We start from the raw sequence: 25,579 nt of genomic DNA, 5'->3' as shown, positions 1-25,579 counted from the left end.
GGAACCTACACTCACTGAAAAAAGCTTGCAGTCCTCTAAGTAGGATTTTAAAATTAAATGTAGTGGCTGGTAGTATACATCTAAATTATTTATTGAAAAAATCGATAATCTACTATTGCGTATTATTTGTTTGACGTCCGACAAAACGTAAAACTAAAAATATTTAAATATTTTGTTGAATTTTTTTATTTGCGTAATTCGTGTCATATTTTGTTATGTTAATTATAAACATTCTTTACATTATTCTCCGCTGTTCCTAATATGGAGTGCATATATAATATAAACTTAGTTTTGTTTTTGTGTTTCGTAGGTATCGGAGTAAATGTGTAGGTCATTAGTCACTACTCATTACTTATTACGATGCTTCTAGTCGTTATATATTTAAATTTCACATACTATAAAGTGTTTGTGCACTAGCCATGGTATCATAATTGTTTTGATTTTTTCGTTAAGTAAAAACGAGTCGAGTAGTTCGTGGACACAATTTAGAGAAAAAGTTATAGAATTTAAAAATAATTTTAGATTTTATCTATGTTATGTTGTCCTTCCTCCGCTGTTGTCCTCGTAATTTCTAAATTAGGAAGTTTTGACAGGAGAAAGGAAATTATGTATTTATTATGCGTTTACCACCTACAACTTACAAATATTAATTGAATGTTGTATATACCATTGTATTAAATGAGTAAGTATTATCAAAATCGATGTGTATTTAAAATTTTAAGACTATGTATTTAGTATGGAAATTATAGGTAACTGTTGATTTTGTAGCCTATTAGTTTTAAATTAATTATTAATAAATATTTAAGGTTGATATAATTTTATTAGGAATTGACCGTAAATAAATAAGTAATTTTGCGTTGATCTGAAAACAAAGTTTTAATTTTTAATGAATCTGTTTCACGAATTACATTATAATATACAAAACTTACCTGAAAACATAGAAACTATAATAAAAGTTTATTATTTTAGTTTGTCAATTTCTTGTTACATTTTTTTATTGTAAGAAGTTTTTTTTTTTTTTACAAAATACATTTACAATCTGTTTACATAGAAAAAAACAATAAGTAAATTAGATTAAATAGAATACTAAACATGACAACGTGAGGGAAGGGAGCGTCCAGTGACACTACTTCTAATTTATGAACTTGGAGAGAGATAAAATGTTATTAAAATATGTGTTAAATAATATTTAGTAAATCTCGCGGCCATTTGCGTTTGAGACGACGGAGGGGGTTGTCAGGTATTGTGCAAGAGGAGAGCTTAGATATGAGCGGATTAGAGTGCTTAAATGTGTTTTTATGGAATTTGTTATAATGATGAGAGGCAAGAGAGGATATTGGTGGTAAGTTGAGGTCGTGGTGTAGGGTGCGGTTGCGACATACCAGGGAGCATTGGAGAGGACACGTAGAGTTATTGATTGGAACGCTTGAAATTTGATAAGATTAGAGTTTTTCGAGGTTCCCCACAGTTGAATTCCGTATATGTCATTGCGGGACGTAACATTTTTAGTTATAATTTTATAACATTTAAACTTAATAATAACGTGTTTTCATTTATATAATAAAAATCAAATTTTTATGTTCTTTTCTTATAATTTAAGATTATCTTTATCAACTATAGTTTTCCTCAATCTAGAACTGTAATAATTATGATATATAGAGAAATATATTTGATTGAGTATTTTTATTTTTTTAATAAGCCTTAGGAATTATCAAATATTGTGATATTTATGGATATAGATTATAGGCATATAGTCTCCGTAATCTTTCCTCCTTATAGGTACGCTATTATAGAATCTATAAAGATATATATACTATAGCTACTATTAGTTACTGTCACTTATACATTATAAAATTGCATAATTCTGCTTTAAAACCATGAACATTGAATACTTGAATACATTTTGAGTATCTAAATTATAGTTAATAATTTATAATGTCTAATTGGATCTCAGTATAAATGATTACTTGTACTTCACCATACGTTTCAAATCACACCTTTCATTCAGGTTTAAAATTCATACCGTTCAAGAAACAGGCAAAATTTCCTACAAGCTATTCCGTACCCGTCTTGTAAACCACTCTAACTCACTAATCCTCGCTTTAAATTCCGAAAACGTTCCAGAAAACCCGCTTAGGAGGCTAAAGTGCAACTGATTCCGTGGCCTGAAATAACACTAATAACCCTCTCTAGCCAGTAAGTTTTGCCGCTGAATGATTCATCACGTCAATCAATCAAATATAAATACAAAAATTCTTATTTTAAAATTATTTATAGATTGTATGTAATATAATTAGTTAAAAAAATGAAATAAAATAATTTAATGTAAAATTCAGAACAGATAGTTTTTAACGGTTAATTTTATATTTTATAATATGTATACTCAATACTGGTAGGGGAATCAATTCGTTTAATTTTGTCGGAATCACTTTCTCCTTTTAATAATACTCGTAAAGTGCCCTCAATACAAACCCGATCATTGACGACTGTAATGTATTACACCTGACATTCTAACATGTGATGTAATTATTTACTATAAACATCTGCTATTAATTATTATCACAGTGTGTATAGTTATGTAAAAACAAGTAATCGTTTACAGCATGTTATATTTTGTTCCAAGGGGCAAGACATATTATTAATGTAATTGACAAATATGGCCTACCTCATAATCATATATTTACTTAGTACTTATATATAAATGTATTAATTGTTAAATTGTTTCATTAATATTCTGTAAAGTTATATTTGTACCTAATAAATATATATCTTTTTAGTAGATTTATTAAAATAATACAGGTTTGTTAAAGGCCTTTATGATAAACCTGACCGCGCCGTAATATATTTGAGCACGTTTAGGTGTTGACCATGAAACCTAACCTGGTTAGTGACACAAAATGGTATCATTAGTTCCGGATAATTAATATTTGCTATTCTTACACACTCTCTCACACACACACACACACACACATATATATATATACCACGGAACAATTATTTTTTTCCTTGTATTTTACAGATAGACATACAATAAAAGTAAGTACTTTCGTATCTTTTAAACATTAATTAGTGCTTTTATACGTTTATATAAATTGTATCGTGAATTATACGTAAATGTAAATCTAAGGGTAAATGTTTATAGAATTTTTTTCGGTTCTGAGTGTTTTTTAGATTTTGTTGTCTTTATAACATCAGTATTATATTGATGTTTCTGATTAGACATTCTTAAACTATAAGTAGTCATGTGTCTTGTATGTACACCGCAACCTTGAACGAGCCTCCTTAGGTTTCAATAAACTAGGGAGCACCCCAAATAGGAAATGAACACGTTTTATACGTTACCCGTAAGACGATCAATGAATATTGAATAGAAAGTAAACATGTTTCAAAATGAAATGGTATTTACTAAAAAAACATAGGTAGGTATACGTCATATTATTTATGTACTTTATTTTTATTGAAATTGCCAATATTGTCAATAACTCGTTACCTAATTGTTAAAATGTAGATTGACTTTGGCGTATAGTATTTAGATATTATAATGGTTATGCCAATGATTAATTGAAATCGTTTGCGTCCGAAATAATAAACGGTTAACAGTACATTAATCGTGATTTAAATATAATTATCTAGTTCAAAAGTGAAAAAGTATAATAATTTGTGGATAATATTAAGAATTCCATTAGTGACAATAATCGTGTTTTATAAGATATATATTAACGAAACGTAAATGTGACATGATTATATCGACTGCCATTTAAATCATCGTTAGTATTGTTATTTCCATACTAGGTCGATTTTATCTGCTGGATATAGTATAGTATTCTGTCTCATTACCTAGGTATTATAATATGTGGTCTCGTAAAGTAAAATTTATTAAACTACCTGTATGTTGAACATTCCAAACTTGGAGCGGTTATATAAACCAATGCAAGTATAGGTAGTTATAAAAATTAGATTGGTAAAAATGTTTACTTTAATCCTTTTGTAGCTGAATTATGTTTTTCATAACGGTGTACCTATGTCCTATATGTATAGCGTATACTGTAAGAACAAGAAGCCAATAAAACCTTGTAACGTGAAATGAAATAGAAATGACCTGTTGAGTTTATTGCATGTTCTATGCATAATATGCGTGCATGTGTATATGTATATTATATTATATAAAGAATGGAATTTTCCTAGGTGGTTTCATGTTATAATATATGGGTGAGGTACATGCTTCAAAAAAGATATGATATTTATCGGGAATGTGCTTTTGCATTTTGTGTAATACTTTTCTGTTATATTATTTTTTGTATTTGTCAATTTTAGAATATCAAAGTAATAGTAATCAATTAATTTGAAAAAATTGATTTTTAATTCAGATTTTTTGTTTTAAACATGTTAATATAGTATATGACTTTTTTCAAAAATAGCATGAGTGATTTTTTGTGTACCAAATTAATGTTTTGATTATTATGGATTTATTTTAAGTTATTTGAATAATTTGATAAAGTATTTAGTAGTCGAACACTAAAACTTGAAAACTCTTAGGTACCTATATTTATAGCTTTAATTATTTATTCATATCATAATTAAATTGTATTTATTTTTTTTAAAAAGTTTTTTTTTAGAACATATTTGAAGTTTATAAGACTAAACCCTCAACCCTGCAATAATTGGTGATATTTTTCGAAAGTTAAAATGTTAAATTGATTTAAAATTACCTCCAATATCCTTTATATAAATAAATAAATCTGCAAGTCTCTTCCTTATTTGTCTATCTATTCCACAGTACCATCGAAATATTTTTTTTTTAATATTTATTTTTTAATACATACAATCTATAAAATATAAATACATTTTAAATAAGTATATGTTTGAGGATTTACATATATTGGCATGTTTGACATGATGAAGTAATCACCCAGCGACAACACTTACTGGCTAGAGAGTTAGAGTTATTTCAGGTCACGGTTCCAATTTCGCTTCAACCTTCTAGGTGGGTTTCCCGGAATGGATTCTGAGTTTAGAGCAATGATTAGAGGGTTAGAGTGATTTGTAAGACGGGCATAGAAAAGTTTATAGGAATTTTTAGCTTCTTCTTGAACAGTGAGTATTTTTAAGTCTGAATGTAAGGTGTGGTTTGAAACATATGGAGGAGCACATGTAATCATGCGTAGCGAGATTGATTGGAATGTTTGAATTTTATAAATATTGGATTTTTTTGCTGAACCTTAGTTGGATACCGTATAACAAAATTTGTTTGAGGAGGGTTTTATACAGTAGCAGTTTTAGTAGTTCATAAATTACAATAATTATGTCTACATTTAATTGAACTATTTATTTTTTATTAATAAATATCAAGTAAAACAAATCAATAACTATAAATTTAACTATATATTAATATAGATATATATTGTATAAATTTGCTATTTCATTAACTATTATAATTGTCTTTCACGCCGTATGCAACCATTTATAGGTAGTTTAAGTGCATTCACGCACATCATTAATAAATTATTGAAAGATAAAGATGAGATTTTTGAGTTGATTCACTTAGGTGCTAATTATTATATATTTATAGCATAAGATAATTTAATGAATTAAATTTTGATGTTTTTATTTAAATATACGTAATTTTTTATGAAAATATATTTTTGAAATAAAATAAAGGCTTAATGGTTTTCTTTAATTTATGCTTTTTGCTAATAATGTGTATTTGGTTTCTTATAGAATACTAACATCAGTTAAATTATAATAACAGATGAAATTACTTTATATTTTATTAGTTTTGATGAAAATAACAAACTTTAGTATTAGTCGTAGATTTGTTACGTATAGGTACTTACATTTTATTTACATGATTTTGTGTAGGTATATCATATTAGAATGTAAAAATAAATGTGTATAACATGCATATAATTTTATGTTAATCACTTTTGGATTATACTATATAAACTAATTGTTTATTTTATCGATAGTAATATAATAATTATTATAATTCATCTATTAGTCACGTTTTCGCCGGTTTTTTTTTATCTATATTACTGTATTTGTTGTTTAATCGACTGTAACAACTTGACAGGAATGTATTCCTTTCGCAAAGATACCAATTATATGTTATATATATATAGTTAAAATTATACCTAGCAAAATTAGTAAATTCCAAGTTGTTGAATAAAAAATACATTAGTGCATAAGTACATTGTATTTATATATTAAATGTTATCTGATTTGGATAAAGTAGTACCTATTTAATAAAATGCTAACCATTTTAAATTCATTGTATCAAAATCTTTTCCAATGTGTTTCCGGTTGAATACATTTATACAATTGAATCTTGATGAACGAATATTTCATTATTTTAACTACTTAAGTGCAATACGTATGCTTAAATTATAATTATTAAAAATAATGTTATCTTCCTTATACACATTCTTTCTTTTTTTTACCAATATATATAGAATTTATTGGTCTAACAATGGTGTTTAAATATTTTTTTGTGTATTTCTTTAAGTTTTTGAGTATTATTTTTGCTTACATTTTTTAATAATGAAGATTGTTTCTGGTGAAATTAGGTATTTAAATTTTTATTTATATTATTTTGAAATATTAACAAAACACAGTTGGAAAAGGAAATATTTACAACTACTTGTAGCATACTAACTTTAAAATGTCACCAAATCTTTATATTAGTATTTTTTAAACATATCATGACTTTCAAAAACTATTTATAGTATAGACCAGGGGTTGCCAACCAGTCGATCGCGAGATGAATTTGAGTCGATCGCGACACCTTTTCCCATTTTCATAAAATTTTGAATTTTTTTCAGAAAACAATTAAAATATTTTTTTTTTTTTTTGTAAATTTGTATATTTTTGTATATCCCAGGAATATAAAAATTATATTAAAAAAAAAGCAATAATTAAAACGAGATTTTAAACAGATATCGAAAAAAGAACTGTAACACACATTGACAACCTTTTTTTTTTGTGGTCGATCGCGACAACCTAGAAAATCTCGGAGGTCGATCGCAAGTCTATTAAAGTTGGCCACCCCTGGTATAGACATTTTAAATATTCGATTTTTTAAAATTTATATTGATAAAATGTTTAAATGTTGGTTTCTAAGTCAACAATTTTGAAAATGTTTATTATCAATTGATTTTTTAGTTTATTATTTTTTTTTAAGTTTATTTCAAATTTTCAAAGTCATATTTAATAAAGCAATATTATTTTTATAAACTTTGAAGTTTAAATTTTGACAAAATCGGATATTTAAGCGCAGAATAATGGTTTTCAATCAATTTTAGTTATATGTTGAAGTAATTTAAATAATGCAAATATTAGATCACTAACTTTTTAGTATTAGATTTATTAACATTTTCTATAATCTTATGGTATTTGTACCATAAATTTATTCACTAATTTTACTGTAAGTACCTACATAAGCATTGACTTTTAAAGTATAATGTTCGATATATTTGATATAAATTAGTCCTAGCTAAATTAAACCTAACCAAATTATAGTAATGTATATTATTACATGAACACTATCTTTAAAAAATGATGTATTCATTGGTCTCCTTAATTGTTCAGGATTTTTTCTTGTATGCAATAACTATTATAATTGAATTAAAATTTAAAATACCTTATTGTAATTGGTTACATTTTTTGCATTTATAGGTATAGGTATACTCCAAACTTAATATGTATACAGTAGAGCAGTAGAGTGAGTTTCCTGGCTATTTTTTAAAAACTAACTGCGATGTCTTCGTTATAGTCAAAGTTGGCGATGAAAATGTTTATGATATTGTGTGTAGATCATAAAATTAATTATAATTACCTATATAGATTATAGATAGTAGAGAAAAGGTACAATTGAACAGTTAGGTAGTACTAAACATTTATATTTTATTTATTTATTTATTTTTTTAAATTTATTATTTTAAAATGTTTCAGCACTTTAGGTGCTATTACAAGTACGGTACATTACATTACATTAACAATTACAATTTATTTTATTTATTTAAATTACTTACAAAAATATAAATGATTTGCCGATTTATACCAGATTATTATTATTTTTAATTATTACTGATTTTTTTTTTTATAATGTTACTATATTTGAATCGCTGCCTTATTCAATTTTCTAATAAGAAATCTTCAAACAAAGAAAATAAGCCTGTAAGTTATAATTTTTCTTTTGAGGGAGATATCTCTAGGGAATAAGAATGATATAAATTTATGACTTTGTTTTCTGAGAAACTTAAATCCCTCAACAATGCGATAGTCAGTATTTGGAATTCTGCTAGTGTATCTATATTTTTAATATTTTTTTATTATTGTTACAAGTCAACGTTTTTTTGCACATACTTTAAAAAGATTCACGCAAAGCGATTTAATTAAAACGAATAGTGCTATTTGTGTTTTTAAAACAATTAATTTTTATCGATTTTATTTGATTGGAATGTTTTAATTAAATTTTGTATTAGTCGAAATTGCTTTGAAGTTGCCTGCTGTGTAAATTTAATTCGCACAAAGTAGATCGATTATTATTTAGAGATTTAGACAATCGTATTGATTACTAAAAAAATAACTTAAATATTTTTATTTAATGATAATTTTCTTTTAATTCTTTTGTATATTTGCCATTTAAAATAATTTGGTTGTTATTGTTTTAGCCGTGCAAATTTAACTCAAAGATATATATATATATATATATATATATATATATATATATATATATACATATATTATATTATATGTATTAGATAGTTAAATGTGTGGTTTAATGATATTGTGATTATATTATTGAATGTATTTCTGCATTAATTTATTTATATACATTTATTTTAATATTAAACATTTCTTTAGTATGTTTGTTTAAAAATGTTATAAGGTACTTAGAAATCGTATACTTTCATCAGGCGAATAAAAAAAAACAATAGCATTTTAGACACATATACAATAAATCATATTACTTATGGAATGAATATCATTCAGAGAAATGCGCGTAATTAAATGATAAAGTAGTTGACACAATTCTTGGCTATACACATATTATAACTGGGCGTTCCTTTTAGCTATCTTTAGTTAACACGTGTCATACTGTTAAAAAACTATTTATCTAGTTGTAAATGTTATATTTCCATTGCAGTATAGACGTTTTAATGTATTATAGTGACTTTCGATTTTCACTTACTGATAATTCAAAATATACAATTTTACCTTATTGTTTGTTTTTGGACTTATTTCAATATAATATAATATCGTATAATATCTAGTATATGCGTGCTTTACATATTTGTTAAAGAGAAGAAAGTTTGCTGTGATTTTTTTTCAACAATGATATATTATGATAATACTGGTAAACAATGTAAGCATGTGTCAAAGATAATTGACCCAGTTGATCTTCCACGGATCTCCAGCAGGGCCTCAAGGAAATAAGAAAGTCGATTCTCTTGTTCCCCTCATATGGTACAGAAAATGTATTTTACTATCGAATTTAAATATGGAATTCTATGGTCAACCCAGAGTGTGGACTTTATGGAGTAGTCAATTAACTCTGCGTATAGACTGTACAGATGTCGAGCGGCCTATAGTACTTCAACTACTATAGTAGCTCGTTTGAAACCGGCATGCAGTTAAATATTTACTTGGGGAATATGTATTATAATAATATGTTTTGATATTCTTAGCATCTTATATATTTTAAGTGTTTATTTAAATTAACCTGTTTGAGAATTTAACAGCTTTATATTAACCTAACTATTTATAAATTTTAAAAATAAATATGTTATGAGTAATGCGATACAAGAAAGAATTAAATATCACTTGCGAGTACTTAATACAGAATAATAATAAACATATTATACTAAAAGAATCTATCAAATTAAATGATTTGATTAGACACTGTTATATTTATATTTAAAGTTAATAAGTCGAGTTCAAAATAAAAATGTAGTACCTAGGTATAAAAAAAAAATTATAGGTATGTACTATGCACAATATTGTACTATTGCACATATTTATTTTACTAAAATGTATACTTAAAAATTACTATTGGGCTTTATAGAATAGTTACATAAATATTAAAAAACTATTATGCAAGTTAAGTATATTATGTATTTGTATTTACCATTGAATAGAAATAGGACATAGGTTAAAATAAAGTTCTTTAAAGATTGTTGTACTTTTTTGAAATATTTTAATTATTGAAAATAAAGATTCTTATAAAGTTTAATTTTAATTTTTTCCTCGATTATTCTTATAGTTTAGGATAAAGAATGGAATGTGATATAATTCATTAGAACGTAATTTTGCTTAAAATGTATTAATTGTTAATTAAGCTGTTACGAGTTATGATATCCGTTAAACTTTCAAGAGAGTAAAGTTATTTGTGTTGAGATTTATTATTTTAATCTTATTATACTGTTAAAATAATTAATGACATAATATTCAGAAGTAAACTTGAGTTATAAATAAATTATTGTAAATACTATGGTATTTTTTTTTATCTATAATGTATACGGGGTTGGCAAAAACGCAGTTAAACGCCATTGAAAATTCAAAATCAATTGTTCTTTTTTACAAGGAAGTCGTGTCTTAAAATCTGGAACATATTTTATAATCCTAGTAATATTATTTGTATTCATAGTCATTATTGTATTAGTTATTATGTCGTTATGTGTAGGTATATATAGGTACAGATTTTACATAATATAACTGTTTATGTTAAAACTTAAAAAATGCCTTAACATTAATTAACCAAACATTCTAAACGAAAAGAATTCTTTTTCGAAATAATAATCCTAATAGATTATTAATATGGTTCAATATTTGTCTTATTTTTAAATATTACTATACAACGCTTACAAATTATTGTATAAATTAAAAATATTAAGTATTATATTCAAATTTAAACCGTATAGATAATTTATGTTATTTTTGTTTTCGTAAATTTCTATGGGTAATGGTATATATTGGAACTACCTATAATTAGTTCGTGTGAGTATAAGTACTTATACTATAATTTCTGTTTCAACTTAATTATCCACAAAAAAAATGGTGTTCTAATATTGTTATAACTATTACCATAAAAATGGGTTAGGTTGATATAAATTTAGAGATGTTTCTTTTTGGGTTCTTTATATTTTTATTTGTTATACTTGTAAACAGGGAAACATTTATTATGTATATAGTAGAATAATATATTATCATGAACTCGCCTAAGTGAGCGCGTATAACGCATTTATATGGTTCTTGACCGGGTATATATATTATATGTGTATGTGTGTGGATCAGATAAAAATTATTGTGCCCGGAAATACTACTCTTTCACTGTAGCACCTGTAATTTATATAAATATGCGTTGAATTGTATTATGTGTAGTACTACACACATAAAGTTAGAAGAAAGTAAAGAATTAACTGATCATAATACTGATTTGATATTATGATAATACACGCAAAACAATTAAGATTTTAAAATCGTTTAGACTGTGAGATTTTTATGGTTTATTTTTCATTTTTAGTAAATCCCATAAACGTATTAACGGTAAACTTTCACTCTATTAAGATTAAGCGTTACTAAAAAAAATACAGAGCATCATCGTCCCCCCCCCCTCGCTGGTTTTCTATCGTCGTTTAATTTAATTTTGATTATGTATATCATATATTGTATGTTCCATTAAATATAAATTAAAACGGTATGCAACTTCTGTCTGCGGGATTAGTCGTAGGTACACCGTCTTATTATTATGTATATTAAAAATACACGGATGGTTTGGATTTTGACCTAGAGAACATCACGCTTCTATAAAACCTCCTGTATACATATTGTATATCGCGAGTAGTAGTGTACCTACATTCTCAGTTTATTAACAAAACTATGATGTATCGTTCAACTTTGACGGCGCAAGCCAACACCTACGCTACGCTTGCAGCAATATCGAGACGCGCGTAGCCAAATCCGGACGTTTATTAGTACTTACGCATTTCGCCCACGAGTTCATTATACTTTGTTTTACGTAACTATTTACACTGTAGGCCGCCCTGGCAGCATGATTTTTGTCACGACGCAAAACTCGCTTATATATTATTGTTTTCGACAATTTTTGTATATTTTTACTTTCTATAAGACTATTGTGTAGGTCTCTTACATCAAATTCGCTGTATTTATAAATTCTAGCATTATAGTGCAGCAGTGAGTAATTCATTAGGTTTAGAATTGGTACACCTATAATCTATATACTTAATGTTAAGATTTAAAGTTTTAAATTTATTAAAATTATTAAGTCTTCAATATACGTATCCACGAATTAATAATAATTAAATATTATATATCATAATTTATTGTACCTAAAAGTATTAACTTTGTAACATGACCAAACAGTACATTAAATAATTGTACTTAAATTTGCATATCAACTTTTGAGTTAATAAATGTCTACCGCCATTATTCTATTATCTGGTGTAAATATCGTTTGAGTTTGAATGACATGTCACGTGACAATTATTCACTTAACGATCGTGTTATATACTAAGGTAGATTTTACCACATATTCCATTCTGCATTGTAGTTAAAATTTACATACTTCGTGATCATAAATGAAACTTCAACGATTTATTCATGAAATTAAAAATAAAAGAGGTCAACGAGGGAAGGTTTCTTGTGCTTCAATTCTTACGATGCTAAAAAAAAGCTGCTTACACAGTGACTTTTAATGTTCACACTCTTCTAAATGTAAAATAACACCTAAGTGTTTTTGGAAAGATTGTACATTTTAGTTTTTAATTTAACATTCTTTAATAATATGATTTATGTACCTTGGACATTAGCTGCGTATACTTATATGTTAGGATACGATAAATATTTGAAAAATAATTTCTATGCGGATTTACACAAATAGACCGTAAATGTACAAATAAGTAGTAAATAATAACTAATATAAAATTGGTTAACGTGTGCCAAATATATATCTGTTGTTGTGTATATATAACTTTTGTATAGAAGAGAGATTAGTGGGAACTTACGTCCAAAAGTAATAATGTAACCTAACCTTTTAAAGTAAGATTATAGTATTAAGTTGTATAAAAAATAATTTTAAGTAAGACAATCAAGCCTTAAGCAAGCCTCCAAAGGCCTAAAAGATCCGACGCCTAATTTTTATATAGTTATATATATATATATACTACATGATAATTGATAATATGATATTAGTAGTCATGACTCATGATTGCAACTATCGCGTTTTACTATCATCGTGCGGATTCAGTACATGAGAGCAATGAAGACATTTAATCTATCGACGTAAATATGTTTATCTGAAATATTACGAAAAGTTATTATAAAGTGGTTTTAGAATTTAGAGTAAGAACACTAACTATACAATTTATAGAGAACTATAGGAAGTATTGTATTATTTTAAATATACAATTCTGTATAAAAGGCACAACAATTTTTATTTAATATTTTGAAATAACTGTCACAACTAATATTCCAAAATCATCGAAATGGGGTTGTCTTGTAAATATTATTCTCTAAAATTTTTATAAGTATATATGTTTCAAGAATAAAATTCATGATACCAACCACTCTAAGTCATAGATTAAATTTTGTTTATTCAGGTATAATGAATCAAAAATAAAATTGTATTAATCTTTGTTAAAATAATTGATTAATCTTATAAACAAATTACCATTATAAAAACGTAGTATTACAACTATTACAAGTCCTTCAAACAGTCCACGAGCGTTTTGAACATAAACAAACCTATATAGTATCCATATTTATACAAAATATATTATACTGTATTTAATACACGATATATTATATTAAGTCAGGTTCACAGCTACATTGTCTGACGTGCCGTGTGGCTTTTTGTGTGATAATTGTATTATTTATTGATTACCATAGTTTACAAGAAAGTTTCCAAGTTAGATCGAGCTCAATTTTTGAACTTAACGACACGATATAGATGACATAGCTGTAAACCCAGCTTTATATAGCTGTTTAGTTTAGCGACAACTTTAGTATGTCTAAAATTTAAAATTTTATAATTCTCTATTTCATGCAGATACATATTATAATAAGCACAAACGTTACAACCGTATTCGATCATCACGCGTGAGATTATTTTTTTTTAAATAACTGATAATGATGATTATTTAGTGATAACCTATATACATGAAACTTACGCACGAGTATAATAATTTCAGGGCTCTAAATCGTTTTGCGGGATAAACGCGTAAGGCGCGAGCGCGTGCGCCAACCGATTTCAAATATTGTACGTTATTATATTAGTTTGGCACGACGGTGGCGGAGCAGGGAAAAGTCGGTTGGTCGTGTTGTTTACGAGAATTCGCGTAGTAGGAGCGCTTTACGGGCGCGCGCGCGCGCGCTCACTATCTGCCGCCGCCAACGACAGACGCGCCGCGCGACCAGTGACCGGTAAACTGCGAGAAAAGTCTCGAGAGCTGTGTGGTATACAGTTTCACGCACGGCACACGTGTTCGTCCGCGTCCGTTACGCGATTCCAGACCGTTCGGGATTAACGATAAGTATAATATGATATGAAATATTTACAATAATATTGTAAATAAACGTGCGCGAACGATTTACTCTTTTTTTTTTAAATTTTAATTTCTGTGACGATAAAAACAATAATAAAAGCTAAAACAAAAATTACCACCGTCCGGCCGCTTTTTATACGCGTTTCGACACCCGAGTTAACGTATTTTCGTTTTTTAAAAACATCAAATGAGACGGAAAACGATACGCTGCGGTTGAGACCATCAACACGTATACATCGCTGACCGGATCGTAAAAATGGTACGTTATATTATTGAATATTGACTATATTTTACTAAATGCATATTGCATGTAAGTATAAGATCACTTATTATAGTTTATTTCAACGCTCCTGTCAGGGGTGTAATTTTAATGAAAAAAATTTCTAGAAGTGCTGAAGCTCCCAATTTTTTAGTTTTACAATAATTATGCATTGCGCGATGAGCAAAACTTACTTCGCACCTACAATTTAAATAATTAAATATTTGATAATAGCTTCAATAATCTTGTTAACAAAATACGAATTTATTAACTACGTAGATGTTATATTATATTATGTGGGTGATACTACTAGGGGTGTCAAGCACACCCACTCCATCCAAATTGTGCCTATAACACTTGTATTGAATATTTACGTGCCTTGAACCCGCGATCGACACATTTTATTACAGACAATCCACGTGAAAAGTTGTTTTTTTTCGAGCTGGCGCAAATTCGATAACTTTAATATTATTATATTGTTGACAAGCTGCAGTGCTTAAAATATTAGTTCTATACGTGTTGAATATAATATAGGTACTAAATAGAAATATTATTATAGTATATAAATGCACTCAAAGAGACTACATAATATCTGGATATATATGTACTCAAGTCTCAAATATACAATTGACCTTTTAATATTATGTAACTATACAGAATACATCTTATTTATCGTTATTCATTTGACTAACAAGTGTTCGTTATCTTTAATTAGGAATTTTTGTTTTTTGATTATTTTTATAAAATAACGGTTTAGATGCCTAAAACAAAATTTAATATTACAATAATTATCACATAAGCATGTTATGTATTACTACATATCTTACGATTGCGATTTACGACGGTTCTTTAAATCAGATATTTTTATAAATTCAATTACGAAATATATATTACAAATTACTTTCTGACTTTATTGAATATAATTATTAAAGTTGTAGATGTAGAAGAGTGAAAAACAAATAACTTATACACATATTTTATAGATTTCTTTGTTATTATAAATTTAAAATTATATCAAAAAATAAATAAATTGTTATTTGTTTACTTACAATAGTATTTTAGTATCTACTCTATTGTCATGGAGTGTATCATAGCTTAAGTATTAATATAATACTTATAATTTTTAACTTTATTTTTTTTTACAAGTTGTATAGATTCGTGAATTTTCAATACAATATATGCATTATACATCCGTATGTATGTGTGTTATGCGTGTTTATTCCAATATTTCACTCTCATGTTAAAAGAAAAGCAAACCTATATTTCTGAAACTAGCACGAGAGCCCGTTGTCAGGGTGTAGTTACTATTCCCCCCCAAAATATGTCAAGTTCCATCATTATCAGCGTGTTGGGCTCTCAAGAATATTAAACTCTCCCCTTTTGACCGAAAGTACCTCTCACGTAAGCCAATAATATTGTGTTAGTTACCCTCGTGCAGTGCACATAAAGTTCACTACCCCAATCGAAGTTGACAGATATGCGTGATTAGCACCTATATCATACTGTAATTAATTAATTTGTTAATTTTTAATTTTTGTGGTTGTCTATAATTTATTTTAACTTTTTAGAAATATTTTTATTATTTATATACCTCATTAAGAATGTATGCTTTTATATTTGTGTTTGCAAAAAGAAGAATATATTTTTATTTATTTATTAGTTTTAACAAAAAGTTAGGTTACCTACATTTTTATTTAATTTAAAGCTTTGTGCATACTTTCGCTTTCTCGACATATTATATTTAAAGAAAGGGCAAAAAATTAGTTTGTCAGGGGAGATTATAGAGTTAAACAATTGCAATGTAATCGATCTACATCTGAGGTGAATGCCGTCCGGGTGCCATACTACCGTGACATCTCAAATCTTCTATAGCAAAATTTCACTGATCACGATCACGGAATTATAATTTAATATACATTTTTTGTTATTATTGTTTTTACTTTTGAGGAAATAATATCTTTTGGGATATATCTACTGACGAGTTTTCATTTTTATGTAACATGTAATTGTTAAGAATAGTATAGCATGTTTTAAGTCTATATTGAGAACACATTATAATACATTTGTATAATGTTTATACTCGTGACTTTAGGTAGAAAATCGATAACCTATATTTGAATATTTTTACATTGAGCATATTTTAATTCTAGAAATATAATATTATAATTTATAATAAATATATTAATTTGTTCCAATTTTTTTATTTTTTATTTATTTTTAAAATATTTTCCTTTCTATACTATAATTAAATGAACAAAATAAGACCTCGAAAAAGTTCTGTGTCAAAATTATATGAATATGTTATCTTATCTTAAAAATACAAATTATTTGGTTAGGTATACAAACATTCTTTATTAATTTATATTATCTAATATATGTGGGAATATTAATTATAATATAGTACAAAGATAATACATTATTATAATATTGTATATTATTATGTAGGTATACGATTACACATTGGTGGATAATTACGGCGGTAATCGCCACTCAAATTTTTCATAACGAATGAACAAATTTCAATGAAATTTGTGTAAACAATTTGATGACAAATTATTCCGTGACTCATGTATTTGGATTATTTCATAATAATATATATATATACATAATACATATAAATATAATATATATGATATAACGAACTCAGGCTGTAACTCTCACGTTTGAAAATCTTGTCTAAACTTAATCATTTTTTTTTTTAATTTTAAAGTAGGAGTTTACATAGGATTGGCTGAGTGTGGGTTGTTAGGTCGTTGAGGCGTTGACTAATTCGGAAAACGACAGGATCAAAACGTAGTGTTGAAGCCACGGGTCCACCACGCCTAGATTTATTATTTTATAATAAACGTTGCACACGAACCATCAACAAAAATATCATATTAAATTATTTTGCTTTGCTGTTTGTCATAGACAGGAAAATGCATCGATAAATTAACACCTGCATTCATTATTGTTGTTTTTATACAGATAAATATTTATTAATATATGTGATTGATTTACAATGAAAATTATACCTACTTATAAATATATTTGTAACGAAACCAGCTAATGAAATCGGACTCGTAAGAAGGAGCGTTCACTGCACTTATAACGTAATACACTGGGTGTAGCGTCACGATGATCTGACAATTTTACATTGATATTACACTTGGATATGTCAGAAATTCGCGTGATACATCCTGTATATGTACTGTACGATGACGATTCCGTGGTTGTGTGGTATTTTCTGCGTGAGAGGACGTCCGCCGCCGTCAGATTCTATTGTCATTTTATCTCGACCGCGTGCTGAACAGATATAGCATTACAAATTTACAATATAATACGTTGACGATGGCGATGATGATAATGATGTCCCGTATATATGTATCGCGTGTCAACCCAAAGCATTCGTCAATGACGTATAGCGGTCGTATAGTCTTCTATTTATCTATTATATAGGTATGCCCGACCAGTCTTATCAAGATTCCGAATAATAATAATAATAATAATAATAATTATTATTACTATTACTATTATAGATATGTATTAGTATTATGTAAAAAGTTTGTCGTTTTTCATCGGTTTCCCTCGACGATTACTCCGCGTATAGTCTAAAGAACAGCGGTAAAAGTCAATTTCTCAATCGACATAAAGGGATACGATTGTAACGACTATGTATGCGCACGCGCGTTTCCTAGAATTTATTGATAGTAAGTACATCTAGACATGTTACTCATTTTTATTGTTGTAAGACAAAGACAAAATTATATTGATTATATTTTAATGCAGTATACTGTCGTAGTATTGGGAACCAACCATTAATCATATATTCATATTAGAAAACTTTATTTAGATAAATAGATAATATATTATTTTCGTATAATTTATTCTGAAAATTGTAATGTAGCTATCAAATTTAGAGCAGGTTTTTAAATTTTGGTTGAATTTCTAAGACGTTAAAATATTATTATAAAAATTTCAATCATTTTCAAGCTTAGCGGACATTGATAACGAATCAGTTGTCTAAATGTTTTTCGATGACCTGATAATATCAAAATGTAATAATAATAATAATAATTCAATATTTTTTTGCCGTAATGCAAAAATCGGTTAAACATTTCTAAAATTTTAATTTTTAAGCTTTATTAAAAAAAAATACCTTGTTAACTTGAGTGTGATTAAATTTGCAATAGAAAATAAATAAATAAAAAACGGTAAATAAAAAGTCTACCCCTGTAGGTACCACCACATATATGTACTACATCAGAATTGTTTTTTTATACGATTAAACATCTGATATACTGTATATAGTACTATAGTCCACTTCAGATGCAGTTCATATAATGTTCATTGCGTTCGTTGTATCGATTTATATTGATGTATAATTGAAAGTCAAAACCATTTATTTTACTTTACTCGTGGTTTTATTACACATTGGTACTTGAATTATCTTTAAACTCCTACGCAAGATATATACTTATTTTAGATACGATTGGTAAACTAGTAATACTAAGGTAACACTAAATTAATAGCTTAGGTTTTAGGTACCCATGTTACAATATTCAGTTGTGTATATTTAATAATAATATATGCTATATACGTACATTTTTCGATATCATAAATATATAAATTGTTTAAATTGTAAATATTTTTTTTATTCGACAAATATTATATATTACCTATGTAGGACATATGATGGATAACAATAATATTATATTAAAAAAAAATATATTTTACATTTTATTGTTTTGATAATAGCCACAAAGTAATAAACATGCTCATTATATTTTATGAAAGTAAATAACATCTTGCATGTTTTATGTGTCACGTTTCTTAGTACAACAATGCAAGAGTATAATAACATTTAAGGGTAAAATAATTTATGAAATGTGCTCCTCATTATTGGTTTAAGTACTAAAATACTTCCTTATAATAAGTTATAACCCTAGTAGGTAATACCTCTGCGAAATAATTTAGTAATGAAATATCATATTTACTATGTAGGACGTAGCTATGTAGGTATTATACGTCTTGTGATCCTGAATATTTAAAGTCGTAATTCTATAACATAAAATATAAATAAATAATAATCATAGAAAAAGATTGCGTTTACAATCTAGTCGAGGGTGAATCATATAATATCATAGCCAATGTAGGGAGATTAATATTTTATGTTGGGGTAATAGAATGAGTTCTATAATACATTTATGATACAACTAACTGCTAAGTTATTTTTATACAGTACTACAGTAGGTAGTATTTTATTATAAAGCACCTACCTACATTAGTTTTTATGTTTCGAAATTTATCTTGTTCCTTGAAAAGTACAAAATAAATATAAAAACCTTGAAAACATTAATTCTATTCATTGGGTATACTTTATAATTACATAGTAAAATAGTTTACATTCATCCAAAATTATAACAATTTTGCACATCTATATAAATTCCCTTAAATTATAAATGTGTAAAAGTGATTCTGTGTGAATAGTTTGATATTAAACATTATAAGTACTTATACATTTAGACGCATATAAGTTTCTTTTAATACATTTATATGTGTTAGGAACAAAATGTTGTTTATTATTTTAATAGTTATAGTAATATATTGAATGATTGTAAAAACTGCAGAATGATCATTATGTTTGTATAGGCTTTTAAAAAACACTTAAAGACGAGAAAAATCAACAGTTGGATAATATTTTTAGTTGGTCACGTTTAAATTAATATGTTTAGTTTTACATAGAGTTTTACATAATATATATACCGCTTTGTAATTCTATGGATTGTTCAAACAATATTATGCAAGTTATAACTACGAGTATCACGCGTGTATTTGGATGTACCATGTACGAGTACACTTGGGTATTTTTCTGTTTCTTGAGTCGTCCTCCCCTCTTTTGACGGATATAAGTATATAACTCACAAGTCCGTGACCGAACTGACAACGACATTTTTTCTTTACATACAAACGATATTCGACCATATTTGGTATGTCTCACGAATGATGAATCACCAAAAACGATGTATAAGTTACCGTCAACAACGATAAACAATAATATTGTACAAAGGGAAGTGTATTCTGAGGTAAAAGAAATTATATAATTAAGATATTTGACAGTATAAGTAGGAGCGCAGATGTGCAGAGAAATGTTTAAATATTTAATTCCACCCACCCTCAACGGGCAAGCGGTACTTTGTGTAATTTAATGTTATGCTTCTATACCATTATAAGTTTTATAAAGTTTATAAAAGCATTAATTATTAAAAAATATAACCGCGCACACTTAAATTCAGTTTTTGAGAATAAATTTATCATTTTATTATTATAATAATCTAAATTAACTATATTTCTTTAAAATGATTGATAATGATTTTAATCGAGCCAGATAAAGATGTACGTAAAACGCGGATTTAAAATGTCTCGTTAACTTTTTATGTAATCGACCTAATATACTATCACAATAGTTTATTGTAAAAATTTGTAAAATGTTACCATGTTTTATCGTTTTAGTTCAATGCAAGAATTTTTACCGTTTATTCCGTAAATTTCTTATTTTTATAGGATTTCGTGTTTCGCTCTAAAATATGTACAAAATAAATATAAATAATAATATCTAGGTACACCGTTACTTTTTACCTTTATATTTCGGAATTTTTTTACTGTGTTAAATGATGACTTTAGCTATAGAGAAAGATGTGTATCTTAACCATTTTCAATAATTCATACAGTTGAAGTCGATTGTGTTTAAAAGCCGTCTTGCCGTTTATATGATCGTGATTTGGACGCAGTGATGGCACTAGTAACCGGTAAAGGAAAAACACATAATAATATAATATGATACTACTACGGGCAGGCCAAATCGAAATATAAATTGACTTGACTATGACGTTCACAATTTGCCGATCGTCTAAAAGTCCGATGTCGTTTTCTTCCGTTTGTTGGTAAATATAGGTAGGTATTCATACCGATGTACTATACCATTGTTTGCGTACCCATAAACATCATGCTTAACGGTTTTCGATGTGAACATGACGATTTGCTGCAATTGTGCGGAATATATTTTTTTACATTTATTAAATTTTAATCGTTTCAAAAATTTTGTTTTTACAATGATTTTAAGCAAATACAAGTTATAGGTTTAATATTTTGTAGCTTATATTGGACAGATAATATAATAATATAAAAATAAAAATAGAGAACTATAAGAAAAATCAATTTGTAAAATGTATATTATAATTATTAATTAGTGAGCTATAGCATTATAGTGTTTACGAGAATTGAGATTTAGATGATGATCCTGATGTTGATTGTGGAGATAGAAAAGACATCCTATAGAAGGCGTGGGTTTAGTCTGCAAATTTTTGTTCTTATTGGTACTGATTTTTTAGTGAAGGACTCCTTCAATTGAATTTAGTTGTAAGTGAAATTTTTTAAATTGTTTTGGATCTTATGCCCAATATATTATTTAAAAAGGTATAGGGCCAAGTTTTAGAATTGTCCATTCAACTTGTGCCATTTTTAATAGGTGAATCCACATCAATCAAATTAGTTAATTATTATACGTATATCTATAACAATAAAATTACAAAAGCTTATAGCTATTTTCTCAGCACCCTTTTTGATTAAAAAGTTATAAATTATATCATAAAAGAAAAAATTATAGGTATCTACTATTTAGTATTAAATAAATATAAATAGTATTTTAATAAACTTTATATAGAATCTGTTTGGTATTCGGAATTGTTGTGCTAACAAAATAGAAAAAAAACATTTGAAAATCAAGTCAACTAAATATTTATAAAACAATAATATATAATACATATTCTATAAAGATTATTATTAGAAAAATGTACATAGGTAGCGTCTCAAATACTTAAAACTGTATAAAAACATTGAAATTAAAAAAAAAATCAAAAAATACAGTAAATTAGTTAAATTTAAATAATAGATTGTTCACTGGTTATTTTTGTGTCTGTAAAATTTAATTATTAGCCGTTTGAATAGTTATTTACGAAATTCACTTCAAAATATACTTGGGATATGACACCTGCGTACATTATAATATAGTGTCAACGACACCTGTCAAAGTACGTATGACGTTTCATCGTCGACGTAATATTTTTTTGTAAATATTCGAATAAATGCGATTTGTGCGTGTCGCGGGCTGCACGTGGTGTGCGCTTACCGCACCGTTACACGCGGCTTATTTTGCGACCACAAACCAACTAAACGTCGTCCCTTCCACCACAACCACCCCATATTCAGACGACCTTTTCCTGTATAATATTTTATATTATTATATCTTGCTCCAGCTTGGCGACATAACGCGATATTTCGTATATACCTAATAGATAAGTATATATATATATAATATATATATACGGTATACGCCAGACTTTTTTTCCCGCTCGCCAAAGTGGTCCTATCCACGCCATCGGAGGAATGGATTCGTGAATTATTCCTACTCACGTTTCGTTTCGCGCACGAAATAATTTGAATTTCTAGCTTAGTTCGACGAATACGGAACTATATAACGTATATATCTACCTACTTAACTTAGCTGTACGGATGACGACAAAGTCGGCGTTCGTGCTCTATCGGATCTGCTACTGCTGGAATCTTAATACAATATAACGCCTTACACGCAGGAATGTCCGGGATTCGAAAGCTCGTTTTATAATATTTAGATATTTTTAGATACGTTGGGTATATCGTATGTACCCAGAAGTGGCGTATTTAGGATTTTGTTTAAAATTTTGTTGGGGTGCCCAAAATTGTTTATGTTATTATATACCATATATATATTTTGTATTTTATTTTATAATATTTAGGATTTGTTGTTAGGCCTTACACATATAATATAATTGTCAAGGGGGGGGGACCTTCGGCTGGCTTACCTAGTGTCGGTCTGGCTCATGATTGGTCTCCTGGTTTAGTATTTTTTAATGGGCCCTGACACCACGTATACAAACTTTAAAAATTAATCAACTGCCTTTTAATAATTTGCTACTAAACTATATTATTTTTAAATATTTGTTGTTATAATTTAAAAAAATATAAGTTATTATTAATTACTAATTAACAATGTTTCACGTATTTTTTTTTATATTATACATTAAATAGAAAAAAAATCAATAAATATAAATAATATTAACTAAATAAATTATAAATTATTATTAAAATTGTAGTTTTTTTAATTTATTGCTGGAAGGTTATATAGCATATTAACAATTTCATCTTTATTTATAAGTTGAATGACATCTTTTTCAACAAATAGAAAAAATAAAGGGTCCAGTTATTGTTGGTTTATCGAAGATTTATAAGTTTAGTTTTTGAAATATTATGTTTTGAAAAATTCATCCAGTATATTAATTCTTAATACGTTAAGTATTTGAATGCTATGCATAAAGTATTGAATTTACCAGGTGATGTCGTTAGTTTAAAAAGAATTTGAAATGTCCCACTTACGACTCAATAAGTGACTTAAGTATATATTTTTTAATTTAGCCATGGAATCTCAGTATTAAAAAATATCCCGGGGTCCCGACAATCGCCCGGTGGAAAAGATCCTGGTATGTTGTAGGTACCTTATTATCTCGATTTAAGGGATATAAATGTAAATGTATGCATGCATGCAGATCGATGACTATTTGTCCTCAGCTTGTCTCTTATCCGATTGATTTATTGACAATTTTTTTTTATAATTATACCGCGTGGGTCGCAACAGTGCTGTAGAAAAAGCGGTGGTACACTGGTACCTGCGGTTGCTGCAGCAAACATTGCGTTGTATAATCGTGTTCGGTTTGAAAAAGAACTATATCATTATATTTATATATAAAGTGCACCTATAGATACGACTATTATAATAGTACGTAGAAAATGGGACACACGACATCGTTTACCTATATGTGTGCGGTTCGTTAGACGGTATAATGATGTGGAGAAGAAAACAAATCACTAAACTAAATCACCTAACTGCTATGTTATATTTGATATTCGTTTTGAGCATAAGACTATAATAGTTCCAAATGTTTTTTTACCCACGAACAACAAATTTTAGATATTAAGATTTAAACCTAGGTTAGCTAGCTATTATACAGGATTTCACTCCACAATTCGGCTTGTAAAAGACGCGCGATTGTTATCATAATTTAATACTACACACTATTCAGTATAATATTTTAATTTTAAAATAAACGTCTGCAGTTACAGTTTAAGTAGATTGATTGCGGTCGATTGGTTTTTAAAGTACTATATTTATAATTTGCTACGTTCATTTAAATCGTAGTTATAGAATATGTAGATTTAATACTTTGATGTTTAATAAAATCTTTTAATTTTTGTTTCAGGTAAGTTAAAATTACATCTAAAATACTAAAGCAATAAAATATAAGACTTATCTCGAGTAAAAATAAATTGTAAGTATAGTTTTTAATGAAATTACAATGGTACATGTAAAAAGAAAAAAGTTTTTTTTTATAGTTAGTACAATTTATTATGTTTAATTTGAAGAGAAAATTTTAATGGCGTAGTATACTAAACGCGGTCATAATAACGTTTGAGAATTGTGTGTCGGACTTATAATTTATGTATCTATAATAGCGATATCGATGTAAAATTTTGTGTAGGTATTTACTATCTATCTATTCATCAATACATATATTACAACTCTATTTTGAAACCTTGTCCTAAACTTAAAAAAAAAAATAAAATAGAAATAAAAATAAATCAAGTTGATTTTTCTATTTTTACGTTTAGAGTGATTTACCAAGCATGC

General features: G+C 27.2%; 2 protein-coding genes across 3 annotated transcripts in view; both read left to right on the top strand.

Annotated features, from left to right (window-relative positions):
• LOC132929657 (mitochondrial ribosome-associated GTPase 2) overlaps positions 1-25,579 on the top strand; it is a 38,880-nt gene that overhangs the window by 2,228 nt on the left and 11,073 nt on the right. The gene's annotated exons all lie outside the window — the stretch shown is intronic.
• The window catches only part of LOC132929656 (uncharacterized), a 163,117-nt gene continuing 151,959 nt past the window's right edge, over positions 14,422-25,579 (top strand). Inside the window, exon 1 of one of the 2 annotated variants that reach the window (XR_009662131.1) lies at positions 14,422-14,820. Coding sequence is in view for 1 of the 2 variants with exons in the window: in XM_060995162.1 (XP_060851145.1) it covers positions 14,818-14,820 (3 nt within the window). In the remaining variant the exon portion in view is untranslated. The remainder of the gene's footprint in view (positions 14,821-25,579) is intronic. The other variant, XM_060995162.1, reaches the window with a different exon arrangement.

The sequence above is a fragment of the Rhopalosiphum padi genome, chromosome 4, assembly GCF_020882245.1.
Source record: "Rhopalosiphum padi isolate XX-2018 chromosome 4, ASM2088224v1, whole genome shotgun sequence".
Lineage (NCBI taxonomy): Eukaryota > Metazoa > Arthropoda > Insecta > Hemiptera > Aphididae > Rhopalosiphum > Rhopalosiphum padi.
Note: the sequence above shows the minus strand (reverse complement) of the source record. Positions and strands in the feature narration are given on the sequence as shown.